The sequence below is a fragment of the Furipterus horrens genome, unplaced genomic scaffold (assembly GCF_987537825.1).
Source record: "Furipterus horrens unplaced genomic scaffold, mFurHor1.1.pri manual_scaffold_2, whole genome shotgun sequence".
In the NCBI taxonomy this organism is placed as follows: domain Eukaryota; kingdom Metazoa; phylum Chordata; class Mammalia; order Chiroptera; family Furipteridae; genus Furipterus; species Furipterus horrens.
The window spans coordinates 105,940,981-105,958,100 of record NW_028327172.1 but is presented as its reverse complement, the minus strand read 5'-3'; the positions used below and the strand labels follow the sequence as shown (position 1 = coordinate 105,958,100).

The following is a 17,120-nucleotide window of genomic DNA, read 5'->3' as shown; positions in this document are numbered from 1 at the left end:
ACTAGTATAAATGACCCAAGGACACGGACAACAGGGCAGGGATTGACTGTGGGAGAAGTGAGGGGAGGGACAGGGGAGAGCAACGGGGTAAAATGAGACAACTGTACTAGAACAACAATAAAAAAAAAAAAACATTAAGAAAACAGCACCACCTTCTGTCATTATAAAAAGGAAAAGAAAAAGTTTCACACTAGCTTTCCATCACTTAAAATGTTATCTAAATTTTATTAAATATAGAGAAGAATGGACTTCCTTGGGCTGAATATGCTATTTATGTTAAAAACAAACAAACCACAAAAAAACCTCATTAAATCTAATCAAGTGCCTAGAACTAACTTTCAATGTACTGGAAACACAGAGGAAGGAGGAAACAATCAGAAAATCTACAGGTGGGACATTCTACAGGACAACTGATCTAAAATTTTTAAAAATACATTTTGCAGAAATTTGAATATGGCTTGGATATTAGATGTTATGGAATTATGGCTAATTTTATTAGGTGTGATAATGATGTCATGATAATGTAGATTTCCTTACCGTTATATGATGCATGGTTAAATATTATAGGTGAAATGTCATGGTGCCTCCAACTTACTTTCAAGTAGTTAGCAAAAATGTAATCTGTACTTAAAGAGAGAGGAAGCGCATATGGCAACACGGTAATTGTTGCTGACTCGCAGGTAGAGGGTATATGGGTATTCACTGTACTATTCCTTCAGTCTTTGTGTATGAAATTTTTCATAATGAAAAGCTGAAAAAGGACCGCACAACCAAGCCACACATAGATCATTATAAGAACTATAACAAGATACCAGAACAATATATTTTGGAAGAGCAATTACTATAGCATTGTTAGAATAAATTAAGTATACAAGGTAAAAAAACAAAACAAAACATGAATTTATTTCCTTGTCTACCTAAGTTTGCCATAACTTTACTCAGCACATCTTTCCACTGAGAGAATGGTAAAGGACTTTCAAAAGTACATCATCAATCTTACCCAGAGCCTGTGAAGATGTATCACTCATTTTACAAACAGCCTCTGCAAACGGAACCACCAGGTTCTCCCAGTTGTTATAATCATGCATCATGGGACATTCTGGGAGAAGGAAGAAAACTCCTAAAGCTTCTTGGTGTGAAGGAAATGGAAGATTTTTGAGCAGATTCTCCCTGAGACATGTGGTTACCTGTAATCAAAAAGGATCAGGGAGAAGACACTCAAAACACAGCAGGCACTGGGTGCAACTTACTGTAAATAAAGTGTAGAACCTCGAGTTTCACTGCACTGTGAAACTGTAATAATCATTTAGTCTAAAACCTATGCTTATATTCCATCTCACCTAGTCAATGTAGATATGTGACAAATATTGTCTCCAATCAATTACTGGGGGTGCATGAAAGAAATAAAGAAATTTACATGTGTAAGAGTTATACTGAAGGAACAGTGGGTTCAGAACTAATAAACAGCCTTCCCAATAATAACTACTACATTGTATCCTCTGGTTCCACAATCACACCTACTTTTCTTTTAAAGAGGAAGAAAGTGTTAAAACCCGAAAAAGCAAAACAAAAATAAAACCTAAAAACAAACAAAAAGTAACAACTGCAACAATAAAAACCAACATGGTTACCTATTAACTTCCCGTAGGACCTCATCACCAACTCCACCACAAACTCTAGTTCTAGCCCTTCCAATCTCAAGTTTCCATAATTTAGAATTCAAGTGTTCAGGAGAAATTGAAATGCAATTCTGAATTTTTATTTCTCATGTGTGCTCATAATAGAAGTGGAAATTTGTTAAAAAACCCAGTAAGATGAGCTAGTATTTATGGAATACTTACTTGTCAGATGCTAAATCATTTACATGTATTAAATACGTCATTTAACCCCCTTTAATAGATAAGAAATCTGTATTTCAGAGAAACTGATTTGCTCAAGATAACAACAGTGAAGTGGGTCTCTCTCCTGGATCTTTCTGACACCAAAGCCCTAGTTCTTAATTATTAAATTATGAGACTAGCTAAATGCTCTCTCTAAATGCACACATTTTAAAACTATGTCTTTTTAACACCAAAACATACTGGGTTCCTATTCTGTGGTTGAGTCTTTGGAGTGACACATACCTGACACCTCTATTTAACAATGTCTCACCTTGTTTTTAGTGTTCTAAGTAGAACTGACTACTCACTGCCCTAGTAATGACTGAACTCATTTATCTAAAATATTTATTATATACCCGCTAGGTTCTAAGCTAGGCATGAGGGAAGACAACACCATGTAAAACACAGCCAGTCTTCCCATTTATTAATGAACGTGTCTGTGTGCTGAACGAAGCCATGACCCCAAGGACACTGTTCATCAGTATTCATCACAATGCCCTTCACCTAGCAAATATTCAAATGTTTGCTAAATGAATGAATGAATGCCAAGTCTTTGAATCCCCATCACAGAAACCTCAAAATAGAACCATTAAAGGTCTTCTGACCCAATTATTCTGTTTGAAATAATGAAAGATTGCTCTCTGATTATGTTGCTTACACTTTATATTATTTTGGAACCACCAAGGTATAATTAGCCTTAATGATGAACTGATCCAACCTCTTCCCTTCAGATGCAGAAATGGCTTTCTGTTTTTAGTGACACTTTCCATTAAGTGCTACAGAGTCCTGATAAAAGTACATAATTAGGGATCCATTTTACCTCAGATCCCTAACTGGGCCATGGTTCTGTCAGTTAACAGAATTGAACCTTCCATCTTCCCCTGAGATATAAGAATGGGTGTGAGAGAGAACTGCAGCTAAGATATAGAATGCTAATTATCACAGGTAGAGTAACAGAACAGGTGAGGGAGCTGAGAGGGAGGAAGAGAGATGAGCAGGACTGAAGCAAGAAAGAGAATGAGAGCTATAGAAACAGAAGGAAAGACCCAAGGAGGGATGGAAGGGGAGGGGAGAGAAAGTGGCTAAGTAGAGTGTTAAGTAAGGGGAGAGAGGGAGGGGAAGGCAAGGAGAAAAGAAGTGAAGGAGAAAGAAAAAGGAACCAGAGTGAGACCCAGAAACATTGAGAAAGAACATACCAAGTACCACTCCTAGATTAACCAGTACAACAGACCATGGAAATAAATTAATAAAGGCTGAATCAAGAAAGGCTAAATTAATAAAGGAAGTATCTTTGGAACATCTGCAAGTGGGAAACCTAATGACAGTAATGATAGAGCTGAAAACAAAGAAGCTACAACTCAAAAGGAAAAAGAATATTCTAGAACCTAAGAAAAGGTACAACAGAACAAAACAGAGAGGAAGAATCCAGGCAGTCCTTGGTAAAGGGGATGTCAAATCAGAAAAAGCATGCCCATTTCTATACTTGTGTTTAAAATAACTGCAAATAAAATGTTCTTGTTCTAGTTTGCCAGTCTCAACAAATCCTTTACTCATTTTCCTAAATCCCCAAGTTGAAACAATTCCCTCTAGGAAAACATGTGCATATGTGTATATATAAACTATTCAGACTATTTTTAACCTATATGACTACTATATCGACTATTTTGCCCTACGGGAGCAAACACCTGAATGCTGAGTTTAATATGGATATACTACAAGGTCTCAGAGAATCTCTCAAAACAAAATATTTCTTCTGAAATTTTGAGTTCTTGTAAAAATTGGTTTAGTGATTTTCTTTTTCCAAAGAATTTGAAGAATACTACCATGTTGGTAATACAGTCCTTCTGGGTTAACTCCTTAAAGAGGTTTCTTGCTTTATGTAAGTCCAAATGAACAGACATCGTTTCTGCAGCTATTCTGTGGAAGAAAGATACATTTAAAAAAATAGATGAGTAAGTAAATGAAAAGAAAAATTCTAAATTAAATATTTTATTGGATTATCCAGATAAAGTTTTTTTCCTAAAGCTTGCTGTCATGTCAGTAAAATTCCTTTTTCTCAACTTTACAATAAATATAATCATTTGGCCGAATACAAAAACAATTAAAAATATAGTTGACAACATAACCATTTCTAAAATGCCAAAACTATCAAGGCTGTACTAACAATATAGGCTATCCAACTTTAACTCAGATATTATCTTAAATGGGTAATCAATAAATATTTTCCAGGTTAAAAAAAGGCCGCAGAAAAAAAGGAAAAGGTTTTACCTATTCCTGGAAAAAAAAAAAAAGAAATGTCTGAACAGTAAATTGTTAGTATTCCAATACTAGGCCATGAATGACATATTGAACTTTATACAGGCATTGCCTAAAAACACACATTCTTTGTAAAGCAATACATATATTTAGTGTCTAAAAAGTTTTATAAATAAAAATTATACAAATATTTAGGAAAATAATTACAAAGTTTTTTTCCTTCATACTGTTTAAAAATTCAAAGAAATCTTAACATCTTGTAAAAAGAAAATGTTTATAAAGAAAGTAAGGTATGTCCTTCCCATGGAGTATCACACAACCATTAAAATGATGTTATTAAGAGCCTTGACTGGCATGGCTCAGTTCGTTGAATGTCAGCCTGCAAAGCAAAAGGTCATGGGTTTGATTCCTTGTCAGGGCACATGCCTGGGTTGCAGGCCAGTCCCCTGTTGGGCTGTATGCAAGAAGTAACCAAGTGAAGTTTCTCTTGCTCGATGTTTCTCTCTCTTTCTCTCTCTCTCTCTCCCTACCTTCCCCTCTCTCCCAAAGTAAATAAATAAAATCTTTTAAAAAAATGATGTTATAAGAAATATGAATATGGAAATAGAATAAAATAAAAAATGGACAAATATATTAAGAGTAAATCAATGTATAAAGTAACACATAATCCCATTTTTTGTAAAAGTATACATTTACATAGAAAAAGTATACACACAAATGCTACTAGCTATTACTCTTAGGTGGTTGGATTATGGGTGATATTCATTTTTTTATGTGTATTTGTTTTTTGACATTTCCTATAGCAATCATATAGTAATAATTTTTAAAGAGATAAACACATAGGTAATTATAAAATTGAGATATAATTGACATATATTACTTTCGGTATATGACACAATGAGTTGATATAGGTATATATTACAAAATGATCACCATAATAATTCTAGTTAACATCTATCACCAGTTACAATTTTTTTCTTATGATAACTTTTAAGATCGACTCTCTTAGGAACTTTCAAATATACAATACAGTATTATTAACTATAGTCACTCTGTGGTACACAGGATTTTTAACAGAACTTTATACATTTATTACACATACTATATATATTACCTTTCTCTCACAAAACTTCCAGTCAGACAAGCAGGAGATGAGAATATCTCTTTGATTTCCCTACATTGAGGAGTAAGACAGTGATTAAAACAAATCATGATTATGCCTCCTTATATCATGAGACACGATAAATAAAACATGTTCTAATTGTCCTTCTCCTTCTGTCTCTAATTTGTTATTGCCTTGGGTATCAAAAAGGTGATTCCGTTTGTTAAACCTCAAATTTTCAGTGGCCAAACATGGGAAATAAAAAGCTATGTATTCTGAGAAGACAGAGAAAGAAAAAGGCTTGACGTAGGGTCAGTATTTTCTTTGATAAATAAAAAAAACTCTCATCTTACCCAACTTTCCCCAGCCCTATTTATTTCTGTTCCATTGTAGTGGAAACCAAAACATTACCAGAAATTAAATTGGGGGAAGGAGAAGTATGCTCAGTTTCATCTTACTAGTAACTGCACAAGTATTTCTTGATTATTTATGCTCTGAAAATTATGATGTAACTTTTTGTACAAGTGCTTTTTCAGAATTAGAAAGCCATACTTAAAACATCTCTAAAAGGAAGATTTTTGTAAAAATTAAGTATAATCTTTATAGATGGTAGTTGTTGTTCAGCTGTGAATAGGAGGTTCACAAATAAGTGGTTCTGTGGTCAAACAGGACTGGGAAACCGTGAACTGTATTTCCTGCTCAGGTAGTCAAAATGTACGCAAATATATTGAAGGCCCAGAGAAGTCCTGCAGTAAAGAAAGCTGCCCTCATGGAAAAGACATGCTAGTTGTGATGGTTAATTTTATGTGTCAACAACATGGCTGGGCAACAGTACCCAGATATTTGGTCAATTACCAATCTAGGGGGTGGGAGCTGGGTAGAGGTGGGCAAAGTGGGGAAAAATGGGGGACATATGCAATAATGTCAACAATAAAAAAACAAAAAAAAATCTAAATGTTGCTGTAAAGGTATTAGGTTACATTTCAACAAGCAGACTTTGAGTAAAGCAAATTATTCTCCATAATGTGGGTGGGCCTCATCCAATCAATTGAAGGCTTGAAGAGAAAAAGGTTAAGGTCTTCTGAAAAGAGTAAATTCTGCCTCCAGACAGCCTTGGGATTCAAGCTGCAAAATCTATGCTTCCCTGTGTCTACCTGTTAGTCTGCCTTAGGGATTTTATACTTATCAGCCCTCTTAAACCCATGAGCCAATTCTTAAAAATCAATCAATCAATCAATCAATCTCTCTATACACACATACACCCTTTACTGGTTCTGTTTCTCTGGAAATCTCTGGCTAATGGACCACTTACGACAATCACAAAATCTTACATCTGTGTATTGTACAGAGCAAATGGAGGGAGAGGGATACATACAGCTTTATAGAGAACTACAAAAGCAGACAGACACGTGAAGTGTACCTTTTTATATTTTGCCACTGCTTAGTCCCCACATCAGCAATCCACCTCTTTACGGTCCCTTCATTCAGTGTAGGAATTTTCCTCCTCAGATTAACATAGGGATTCTGTAAACAAACAAGAAAAGTAAAAAATAATAATGTAGAAACAACAGAAACAAGTATCCAACTTTTAGGCACATTCTAAAGATAGAAGGTAATATTGATTTTTAAATATGGGTAACATAGCTCTGGGAAATTATAAAGTGAAATTCTACCAATAAGTAATCAATTATTTGCCTGGTTGCAAATTTCTTGCCAATTTTGATCCAAAGTAAATCTCTCCAAGTGCCACAACACTCAGCACACTTTATACAGGTATAATTGGATTAAAATGAACAGCATCACACAGCTTTGAGGGGAAGGAAAAATATTAAAAGTGCTGTGTGCAGTAGTGGGAGGAATGCGATTTGCCTTGGTGAAGTAGGTAGAGCACATTATTCACAAGCCTGTGAACCTCAGGTCTTTTTTAGTACTGGCTGGCAGAGTTGTATTAGAATGTCAGCACTGGCCAAATGCCATTGGCAGGGAGCCTCCCAAAAGGTAAGAAGAGTCTAAGGAAATATGTCTGATTTGATATTTAATAGGTTCGTATCTGATTTTTGTGGATATTATGCAGTTTAGACAATAAAGGATCAATAATGTCTTACCTGTTCCCTAAAAGTCAGCCCAGTTACCTGATGATTTTGGAATTCACCAAACTTGGATTCTGGAACTGTTTGTTTTACTTAAAATACCAAGTTACAGAATCTCTACACATCTATTTTTACCTTTTTTTTCATCCAGAGCAAAATGCTTTGATTCCCTCCAGCAATTAGTATTAACTCCTTTTCTGAGGTATGGCTTTCTGAAAGGGATATACAGAAAGAGTTCAGAATGTTCTTTGACACAAACAAACATGCACACTCAATTTCATTTCAGATCATTTTTAAACTTAGTTCTTTTAGCTTTCTGATAGGCAGACTCAGCACATTTACCACCCATAAAGCAGAAATATATATCTACTTCAGGGTAAAGTCCAAATGACAAACAGGTGACTTACAAGGTTGATACGTAGCATCTGTTTAATATACATATAAATGCTTTTATATATGTATATACACACACAAATATTTGATTAGTTAACTGTTCCTTGGTGTAATTTGGCTCCTAATACTAAAAACTATATTCTACAACTTAAGATTTGACCAATGACTATTGGATGTGAGGAAGGTAAGTAAGTTATTTCAGAAGTAAGTGCTTATAAGATACCAAATTTATGAACTTCTTAAGGAAATAACCCTACTATTCATTTTCCCAGGAGAACTGAGAGAATTCTGGTACTTTAGGTCACCACTAGACTTCCAGAAACAGTAACCAAAATGCTCTGAGGCACTTTTTTTTAAAAAAAGATTTCACTTATTGATGTTTAGAAAGAGGGGAAGAGAGGGAGAAAGCAAGGAAGAGAAACATTGATGTGTGAGAGACACTGATTGGTTGGCTCTTGCACACGCCCGACGGGGGACAAGTCCCATAACCCAGGCATGTGCCCTGACCGGGAATGGAACCAGGGACCTTTTGCTTTGCAGAAGGACACCCAACCAACTAAGCCATGCCAATCAGGGCCTGAGGCACTTCTAGAGTAGAGGGTTTCAGGGCTCAGGCTGAAATTCCATAGGACACAGTACATATAAAGCCAAACCACTTACTGGCTAACCCTTCGCTCTCTAAGTCTCTGCACCCCCCAGTAAAATGGGACTGAGAGTACACATCTATCTCCCTGAGCTGTTCAAGCATAGGTGAGATAACCCATGGTTTAAGTTTCATTCAGCACAGTTACCTCAGGTATGTCAACTGCTCTCTCTCTTTTACATGATTAAGAGTCAATTTAATCAGTTAAGAGAACTAATCACCATGAAATTAATAGTCCCCTCCCCCCCGTCCCCCAAACTGTAATCGGGCTGCATAGGCTTCTGAATCCATATAGCCTATTTTTATGTTGTATCATTTTATGTTCAAATTAATCTTAATCTGAAAGGATGAGAAAAACTAATGGTTATTTTGAATTGATAAATTAGAATGGATATTTTAATTTTAAGTCAAAAAAATGAAACCAATGTTTAGAGAAACTCCCTTCACAGTCATGTATTTCTTTTCCGGCCACACTACAGTTTCTCAGCAAAGATATTTATGCCAAATGCTGTGCTCCTTTAGAATTTACCAAATCTGAGTTCTTCATTTGATGGCAATTTCATGGGAAGTGGTATCAGCTGATTATGTGTTCCACCGTTTCCCAGTTGTCCTTCTTTTCCAGAACCAAATGAAAAGACCTTCCCCAAATCAGAAACATAGGCAAGTGTGTGCCACCTATTAAATAAACACACATATGATCAATTCTCAATTATCCACAATGAAGAGTTTGCAGCAACACAGTCAACTGCCGACATTAGGTTACCCAGTGAATGAAACGAGTTAACCGACTCCCAATGCATGAAATTAGCCCTTGGAAACCAAGAAATCATTAGCGTGTGGATGAAGTGACTTTGGAATCCCTAAGTCCACTCAAGACCATGATGCTGTATCTTGGCAAATGGTGTTCCCTTCATCAGGAACGAACATCTCCCTCTGCCTTCTACTCCTTTTTTAAGCTTTGGATTGAGTCACCACCACTTGGAACCCACCTGAGTCCCTCCTCTCCCCATCCTAGAAAACAGAATTAGGTGATCCTCTAAGTTCTCACTCTATTTCCTAAAGACCTTAATCACACTGTTTTTCTTACAACTTTGATCAATGGTCTCTCCCACTATATAGAATTTGGCCTTGCTCAAAAAGAGGTTTGGCCTTCGTCCTCAGTGCCTGGGAGGTAACCTCTATACCGTAGAATTTTCCAAGTGATAGATGTGTCTTTATTATTCCTGGCAGGTCCCTGAAACCACACTTAACAGTTTACCCAGATGGGTCACAGAGGGCCCCTTTGGCTGCATGTAGGGCAAATCAACAGTGAGGGAGAGGCTGGAGTTTGAGTCCAACCTAGATGTGATTCAATCAATCGCCAACTAAGCAATGAAACTGCAGTAACAATTTTGGACTTGGGTGAGCTTCCTTGGTTGGCAACACTCTACACATTGTCATGTACCAGGCTGGGAGGAGGTAACATTGTCAAGGGCGGCACATGTCTGAAGCTCCTCATTTGGACCCCTTCTAGCCTCTGTCCCTGCATCTCTATCTTTGGTTATATTAATTTGTGTCTTCCTCTTGTAATAAATGTCACCGTGAGTGTAAATAGCTTTCAGTGAGTTCAGTGAACCTATCCAATGAATTCTCCTGTGTTAGTATGGGTACTGCCTTGGTTTGCAGTAAGACATTCCTAAAGTGACGACTTCTCTTGTAACAAAGGAAGGTGTGTTATAAAAAATCCAATGTGGCGAGTTTCTTTGGATAATGCAGATATTAGTGAATGCAGAGGATTATGCCATCTCAATAATCTGGGGCCTACCTTCATAATATTCATTTATGTAATGTTACTCCAAGATCACGAGTCTATTTCTGTAGACTAAAAGTACACACACCAAGTTTTTAATAGCATAGGATCAGTAAACAAATGAGTTTACTATTCAGTATAGTCTGAATTTGGTTGTGTTTAGTAAGGGAAAAACTACCCAAGAGAAGAATAGGTGTACCTGAGTGAAAATATTTCTTAATTCCAAGAACCTACATCCCACCAGTGAGAAGTGGATTGACTAAAGTTCAAGGAAGAAAATAATTAAGTAAACCAAGGAGTTTGAAAAGTTTTTCTATTTTTGTTTAAAAAAAGCTGTGAAAGTCAAACTTCTCAATATTTTACTCAAACCAACAATGACTTTGTCTTCTACTTCAAGGTGATCGCTCTGAAAGAATTGTGGTAATTAAGTATGAATGGCCCTTGAGGAGTTGTGAGAAAATGATAACATCAATGAATAATCCTTTGTGATTAATGTTTATTTTTTTATTGAATTTGTCAGGGTGACACTGGTTAAAATTGTATGGTTTCAAGTGTACAATTCTATACCACATCATCTGTATATTGTATTGTGTGTTCACCACCCCACGTCAAGTCTCCTTCCATCACCATTTATACCCCCTCTGCTCTCTCCTGCCTCCCCTCAACCCCCATTCCTTCTGATAATCACCACACTGTTGTCTGTGTCTGAGGGGTTTTTGTTTTTTCCTTAATCCCTCCACCATTTTCAACCAGCCCCCAACCCCAACTCCCCTCTAAGAGCTGTCAATCTGTCCCCTATCTGTGTTTCTATTTTGCTTATTTTATTTTTCCCAAATAAATGACATTTTTCTTAAAGACAAAAAGTGCATCTGAATAGATACGAAGGGATTTCACTGAACAGGCATCTTAGGAAAAAGGACTCACGGACATGGACAACAGTGTGGTGATTCCTGGGGGGAGGGGTATTAAGGGGACTAAATGGCAATGGGAAAAAAAAAAACAATTAAAAAAGATTTAACTGAAATACAAAACAAACATGAATACTAAAATAAAGATTATGATTATCTATCAATAATAATATAAATTAAGCATCTTTACCCATTTGAAAATTTAATATTTTATCTCAATCAATGAAACTGATGGAAATTTTATTAAACTTCCCATGTAGATTTTTTGTATTAATTTTATTAACTTTCATCAACACTTTACAACTTACCTTCCACATGCTATCTGTGTCACTGTATTCCCAACAAGCTCAGTCACCAAACAGGGTTTTAACTCATTCTCTGTTGAATTGTGACCAAGCTGCCCATGTTTTCCAGCACCAAAAGTAAACAGGAGCCCATCCTAAGGAAAAAACTTTGTATCAGATTGTAGAGAAATAGGACACAGAAGCTGTATTCACAAAGGGCTGCGAAGCAAAGCCCTCAGTCATCAGGAAGACAGTTCTGCTTGTGCGAAATGATGACCTTTCTTCCCTGGGAAACACTAACTGCCCACGCTTAGACGTTCTAGTGCTTTCCCTACTACAAAGTGCTCTTTCAAAATCATAATCAAGGAAACAAGGGTGCACGCACCTTTGTGAGCACGGCAGTGTGAGAGCCACCACAAGCAAGAAATTCAACTTTCTGATTGTCCAGTGCTTCAATAAGGGAAGGAAAACCTCCATCTATACAGGGGAAAGAACAGAAGTGACCAAAAGGAAACGTCAAATTTCAAACTCAAGTTCTGTGCTACTGGTAAAATACCTGGACTACTTCTTGTCAGCTAACAGCAATAGTTCCCAACACATGGCGACAAGAAAAGCTCTGTGTTTGTGTATGTGTACTTGGGCTTAAGGGTGGAGCTGAGGCAATGGTTAAAGGACCACATTTGGGGGTACTCACCTGTGGAAGTATCAAGCCACTTCCCAGAGCCCATTCTTTGCTTTTGAACCTAGCCTAATTAACTTTAATTGCAAGATATCTGGTATTTTCAATTTCTATTGAAAATTACCCTTTTTAAAGAATGTATTTGTTTTAAATTCTCTACTATGGTGTCCTTTCCTCATCCTACGTCTTTCTTTCACGATTATTTTCTTGTCAAAACACTTAAGAGATTGAGCAAAAATAGTTTAATTGCCCTTTATTCCTTTGTCTCCTTTTTTAAACACTGACTTATGGATTCTCCTGACTAATTAGCATGGGACCATATCAAGGAAAAATGGGAGAAATATAGTGTTTGAACAGTAACTCAGGAGCCAAGTGTATATTACCAGAGCTGATAGGTCAATCGAGTCTGCTACAGCTGAAAACTCTAACAAGGGGTTTGGGAGCATAAGAAGTTCTGCCATCAACTATGTGGAAGTAGTTCAACAATAGGAATTGCTGTATATGTTTAATTGCACACACACACGTGTGTACAGATGTAATAGTTTATAGAATATGATTAGGATATGTGAGTTTCTAAGATAGAATGTTAATATCCTTTTGTCAAAACGTAATTATATTAATAGACACTTAAGTGCACATGTACGTTGAAGGTCATTTAATCTAAACTCATCACTTTACAGAAAATAAAAAAGAGGCCTAGAGAAATAAGTGACTGGGTAAGGCCCTGCAGTTCATTAACTGTGAAATGGGAATCACAATTCGGATGTTCCAATCCCCACTCTGATACTCTTTCCCCTTTTTCCATACAGCCTTGACATGTGTCTCAATTACAGCAAGGACTTCCACACTATGCATGACTTTTAAACTTATTCTGTCCTGAAGACAGATAACCAGGAAAAACAGTGAAAACAAAAGTGAGGACTTGAACCATTTTTAACAGGGAGGTTGCTGTCAAACTCATCACTTATCTAACAAATATATCTGTTGATAACATGAATTTCAAAATATGTTTCCATACTGTCTGTGTGGCCCAGGCCTAGTTGTCCAAAATTATTTCTTCCCCATGAGTAAACGTTTCCAGACATGGATAAAGCCATGCTGTGGGCTTTTCCTGCAGAAATCTGAGCCAAGGGAACTCCAGAGAGCTGCTCCACAATCTGTGGTGTGGGGGTTGAGTCAAATTCTTTTCCAAGTCCAAGCTGGCCATGTAAGTTCTGTCCCCACGCAAAAAGCTCACCACCTTGACGTAAACAAAGCAAGTGTTCTTATTAAGTTTAAAATGCAGCAGACGTTATCCTACAGCATTATATACACAATCCATATTATACTATCACAATCTCTTACATTCAAACTGACAGGACTTCTTAGATTCCATTATTTCTGAATCAGAAAAATTAGAATAATTTCTTACCTCCTACATCAAAGGGCAGACCTACGTCAAAGGGCAGTGTTATGGATAAATGGTTGTGTGTGTCCCCAAATTCATACCCTGAAATTGTAACCCTCAATGTGATGACATTAGGAGGTGGGGCCTCAGGGAGGTCATTAGGATTAGATGAAATCGTGAGGGCAGATCCCTCATGAGCGGCATTAGTGCCCTCATAAAAGAGACTTCAGAAAACTCTCTTAACCTTTCCACTGGAAAAGAAGATGGCCTCTCATCAGACACCAAATGTGCTGGCACCTTGAATTGGACTTCCAGCCTCAAGAACTGTGCAAAATTTGTGCTGTTTAAAAACAGCTGCCCAATTTATGGTATTTTTGTTATAGAAGTCCAAACAGACAAAGACAGGCAGAACGATGCTATCTGAACATATGATAATTAAATTCAAGAAATACTTATTTAAAAAAGCCCAGAAGATAGGCGCATGAAAAACAAAAACATTTTACATCTGGACAAAAATCTAAAATTACTCTTTTCTCTCTGTATATACCCCCTTCTTAAAGTGCCTAAAGATCCTAAATAAAGTTAAAAATACTTTTGAAACGGTGGCACAGTATCTTAAAATAACCAGCATCTTCTTCCATTAATTAAATATATGAAGCATATTTTTCAAGAAAAAGTTCTTAGCTGATATCTAATGGAATCAACAATATCTAACAAAGTCTGAAAAAAAACTGTCAGAGAATTACTGCTTACTGGGTAACTCTTTGCAAGATACTATGGAAGATCTAGTAGCAGAGCCTTTTCTTCAAACATAATTATCACGACGAACCTTTTAGCCACCAAGAATATGATGATGAGAATACAGTTCCATTTTGTTTCCCCAACTTTCATTTTTTCCTAGGTGGGATTTACCAGTAATAAACCCTGAACATCCCCTTCCCCCCACATCACGACACCCTGGGTTCTTGAAAGTGCAGTGTGTCTGCTTTGTCTTCATAAATTGAGCATGGTAGATATTCAAAATGAAATATTTGTTCACAAATGGATGAAGTCAAACCGTCAGGTCAATTTTTTCCAATACAAGTTCATATCCTGAAACTTCCATAGGGCCTTCAGAACAGGTCAAATACTTGATTACCTGCTTTCTTTGAATCTCAGCTTCCATTCAGTTTATATCTGTCCTGTATATTAAAAAGCTTTCTTTGACCCCAGATTACTCTCTATTACCCTTCTGTCTTAATTATTCCTCTACGGTCCAGTTTCTTTATGAAATAATCCACAACGGTGTCTGATAAGAAATAGGAAATAATAAAAGGCTAGGATTCGAGAATGTCTGAATTCCAAAGGTAATATTAAAACCTATTAGAGGCCTGCAAACTGGCCACAGAAGCAGAGCTGAAAGATTCTGAGCTTCTGCTATGGAAGCTGGAAGCACACTAAGGGAAAAAGATTTTGGAAAAGGGAGGCCCATGCATGGTCCTGATTTCAGAGAGAATGATTAAACTATTCAGAATATTTTCATTGTTTCATTTTTGAAAAATAAAAACATGAAACTGTTGAAATAAATTTCTAGGCTCAAGATGAAGCCACTCCTGCCTGGGGTGCTATGTCAAGCAAATTTTCGTGTTCCCACCTGACCAGAAACACAGTATATCCAGGCAGTCAATCCCCAAACATCAGGCCAACTCGGGGCTCTATACTTATTTCCTTGATCTTTCTAAATAAGGTCAGATAAACAACCCTAGGCAATCATGCCTTATATCCAAATTTGATCTTCTAATGCTCTACAAAACTTGATCTTGCCCAAAATCCCTGGGAAGAATGCTACACTGCTTGTGAGGAACTGTACTCCCCAACTCATAGATCATTTTCCCCTTAAATAAAGAACATCAAACTCATCACTAAGTTGTTTTAGTTTTGTCATTTGACAAAGTAAAATGTAGGAACAGTAGTTATGAAAACCCAAAGATTTTACAGGTCCAAGAATACTCTCATTTCATACCTCCTTTAGGAATAGTGCTCTGAGCCATATTAAATTCAAAACTGTATTTCTGTCCTGTTATAAAGTACAGATGTTATACTAGTTCTACATATACACACATTTACTTGCTCTGAAATACAATTAATATTCCAGAAAAGTACCTTTTGAGAGTGCAAGAGAATGATAATCTCCACAAGTGATCTGAATTATACTTTTTTCTTGTAAAATACATTGAAGCCTGATGAAAAAAATATAATTTTGTCAGTCACCATATGAATGAAAGTCACAACATCATGTTAGAATTATTAATTGTATTTAATTAGGATTGAAACTCAACATAAAAATGTACAATTTACTGTTTCACATTCAGTTCATCTAAAATTATTATAAAAATACTGTATGTTTTAATTAGTGCTTTAAAAGGAAAATAATGTGCATTATATAGTTATAATTGTAATAAGACTATTCTAAGACTTTTGCAAACAATAAGTTTATGATGCAGGAATAACACAAGATACAAATAAGCTCGAAATCATATGATTCACTAGGAGAAAGTGTCACAAATCATTCCATGATAATGTATTTTTTTCCCTAGGTTGAAAACTTATTCTAGAGATCTGACTTCTAAGATTATTGTGAGTTTAATAAATGTGAAAGTCCAGTTTGGGGTTAGGCAGACTAACCAATCATTTCCTTTAAATATTAAAGGAACATACGATAAGTGCCCTAGATAGAGATATAAATTGGTTTGTAGTTGATTCATGGAATTCACTGGTCAGTTCAGAATTCATTGTTTACTTAAGATGTCATTATATAAAGCAGGGGGCAAGAATCATATAAAGTAATATTTTACTACAGAAATTATGATAGCCTTTTAATCAAAATTTAAATAACTTTAATTTAAATTATTTTTAATTAAAAAATAGTTCCCCACCTTTCAATTTCTCTGTTATAGTTGTACTCAAATGGTTTTCCATCTGAGGATAGAATCAGCATGTGCTCTGCTCCTTGGTCCACAGAATGTATCTTCATTTTTTTTCCTAACTTAATGCACTCTGCAGAGCAAATCCAACCAGGAACTATCATTACTCTGATTATTACCCAATATTATTATTGATTTCATTACAATACATTTAAACACCCGGAAAAAAATTAAAAAGCCAAGTACAATTTGATATTAGATTCCCTGCTTAATAAGTTGAGACGGAGAAACTAAATTTGAACTGACAGCAATGAAAAAGTCTATAAGAAAATACCAAATAACCATTTTTGGACAACATAACTCATTGTAGGAGCAAATATATTGTATATTCTGAGATACACTTTTTCCAAAAACAAATCAAATAACAATAATAAACCCCTCCTGACTGCTTCATAAAGAAGCTAAGGCCTACATTCTTAATATTATATTTGAGGGACTATTTTTAAAGAGGATGCTGTCAAAACGTATTTTTAATTGCTATTGGTGCATATTTGGCCCTTTCTAAAAGTTAAAGGATATAAAATTGTTTACTAGTTATCATTTAATCTTATATCATTTAGTTTTATCACAAAAGTTAAAGCAGGATACAGTAGATTTGGGGCCCAGTTTTACTTTTTAGTTCCAATGAAACAGAAAATAGAATCTTTTCATGTAAAATATCAAAGTACAAACGACCTCACATTACAAATGCTAGGAAAACCAAAATAGTTTGGTAATAAAGAAGAAATGGTCTAATAGACTAAGAG

The 17,120-nt window shown here is 35.9% G+C and overlaps 1 protein-coding gene across 2 annotated transcripts in view; it reads right to left on the bottom strand.

Moving 5' to 3' along the window:
- HERC5 (HECT and RLD domain containing E3 ubiquitin protein ligase 5) overlaps positions 1-17,120 on the bottom strand; it is a 42,864-nt gene that overhangs the window by 24,184 nt on the left and 1,560 nt on the right. For both annotated transcript variants that reach the window (XM_090266292.1, XM_090266293.1), the window contains exons 2-12: positions 16,327-16,447; positions 15,554-15,630; positions 13,043-13,264; positions 11,731-11,822; positions 11,370-11,500; positions 8,894-9,039; positions 7,464-7,540; positions 6,659-6,762; positions 5,251-5,310; positions 3,704-3,797; positions 1,001-1,187 (exon numbers count right to left, since the gene is read on the bottom strand). In XM_090266292.1, coding sequence (XP_090122418.1) covers positions 1,001-1,187; positions 3,704-3,797; positions 5,251-5,310; positions 6,659-6,762; positions 7,464-7,540; positions 8,894-9,039; positions 11,370-11,500; positions 11,731-11,822; positions 13,043-13,264; positions 15,554-15,630; positions 16,327-16,447 — 1,311 coding nt within the window. The remainder of the gene's footprint in view (positions 1-1,000; positions 1,188-3,703; positions 3,798-5,250; positions 5,311-6,658; positions 6,763-7,463; positions 7,541-8,893; positions 9,040-11,369; positions 11,501-11,730; positions 11,823-13,042; positions 13,265-15,553; positions 15,631-16,326; positions 16,448-17,120) is intronic.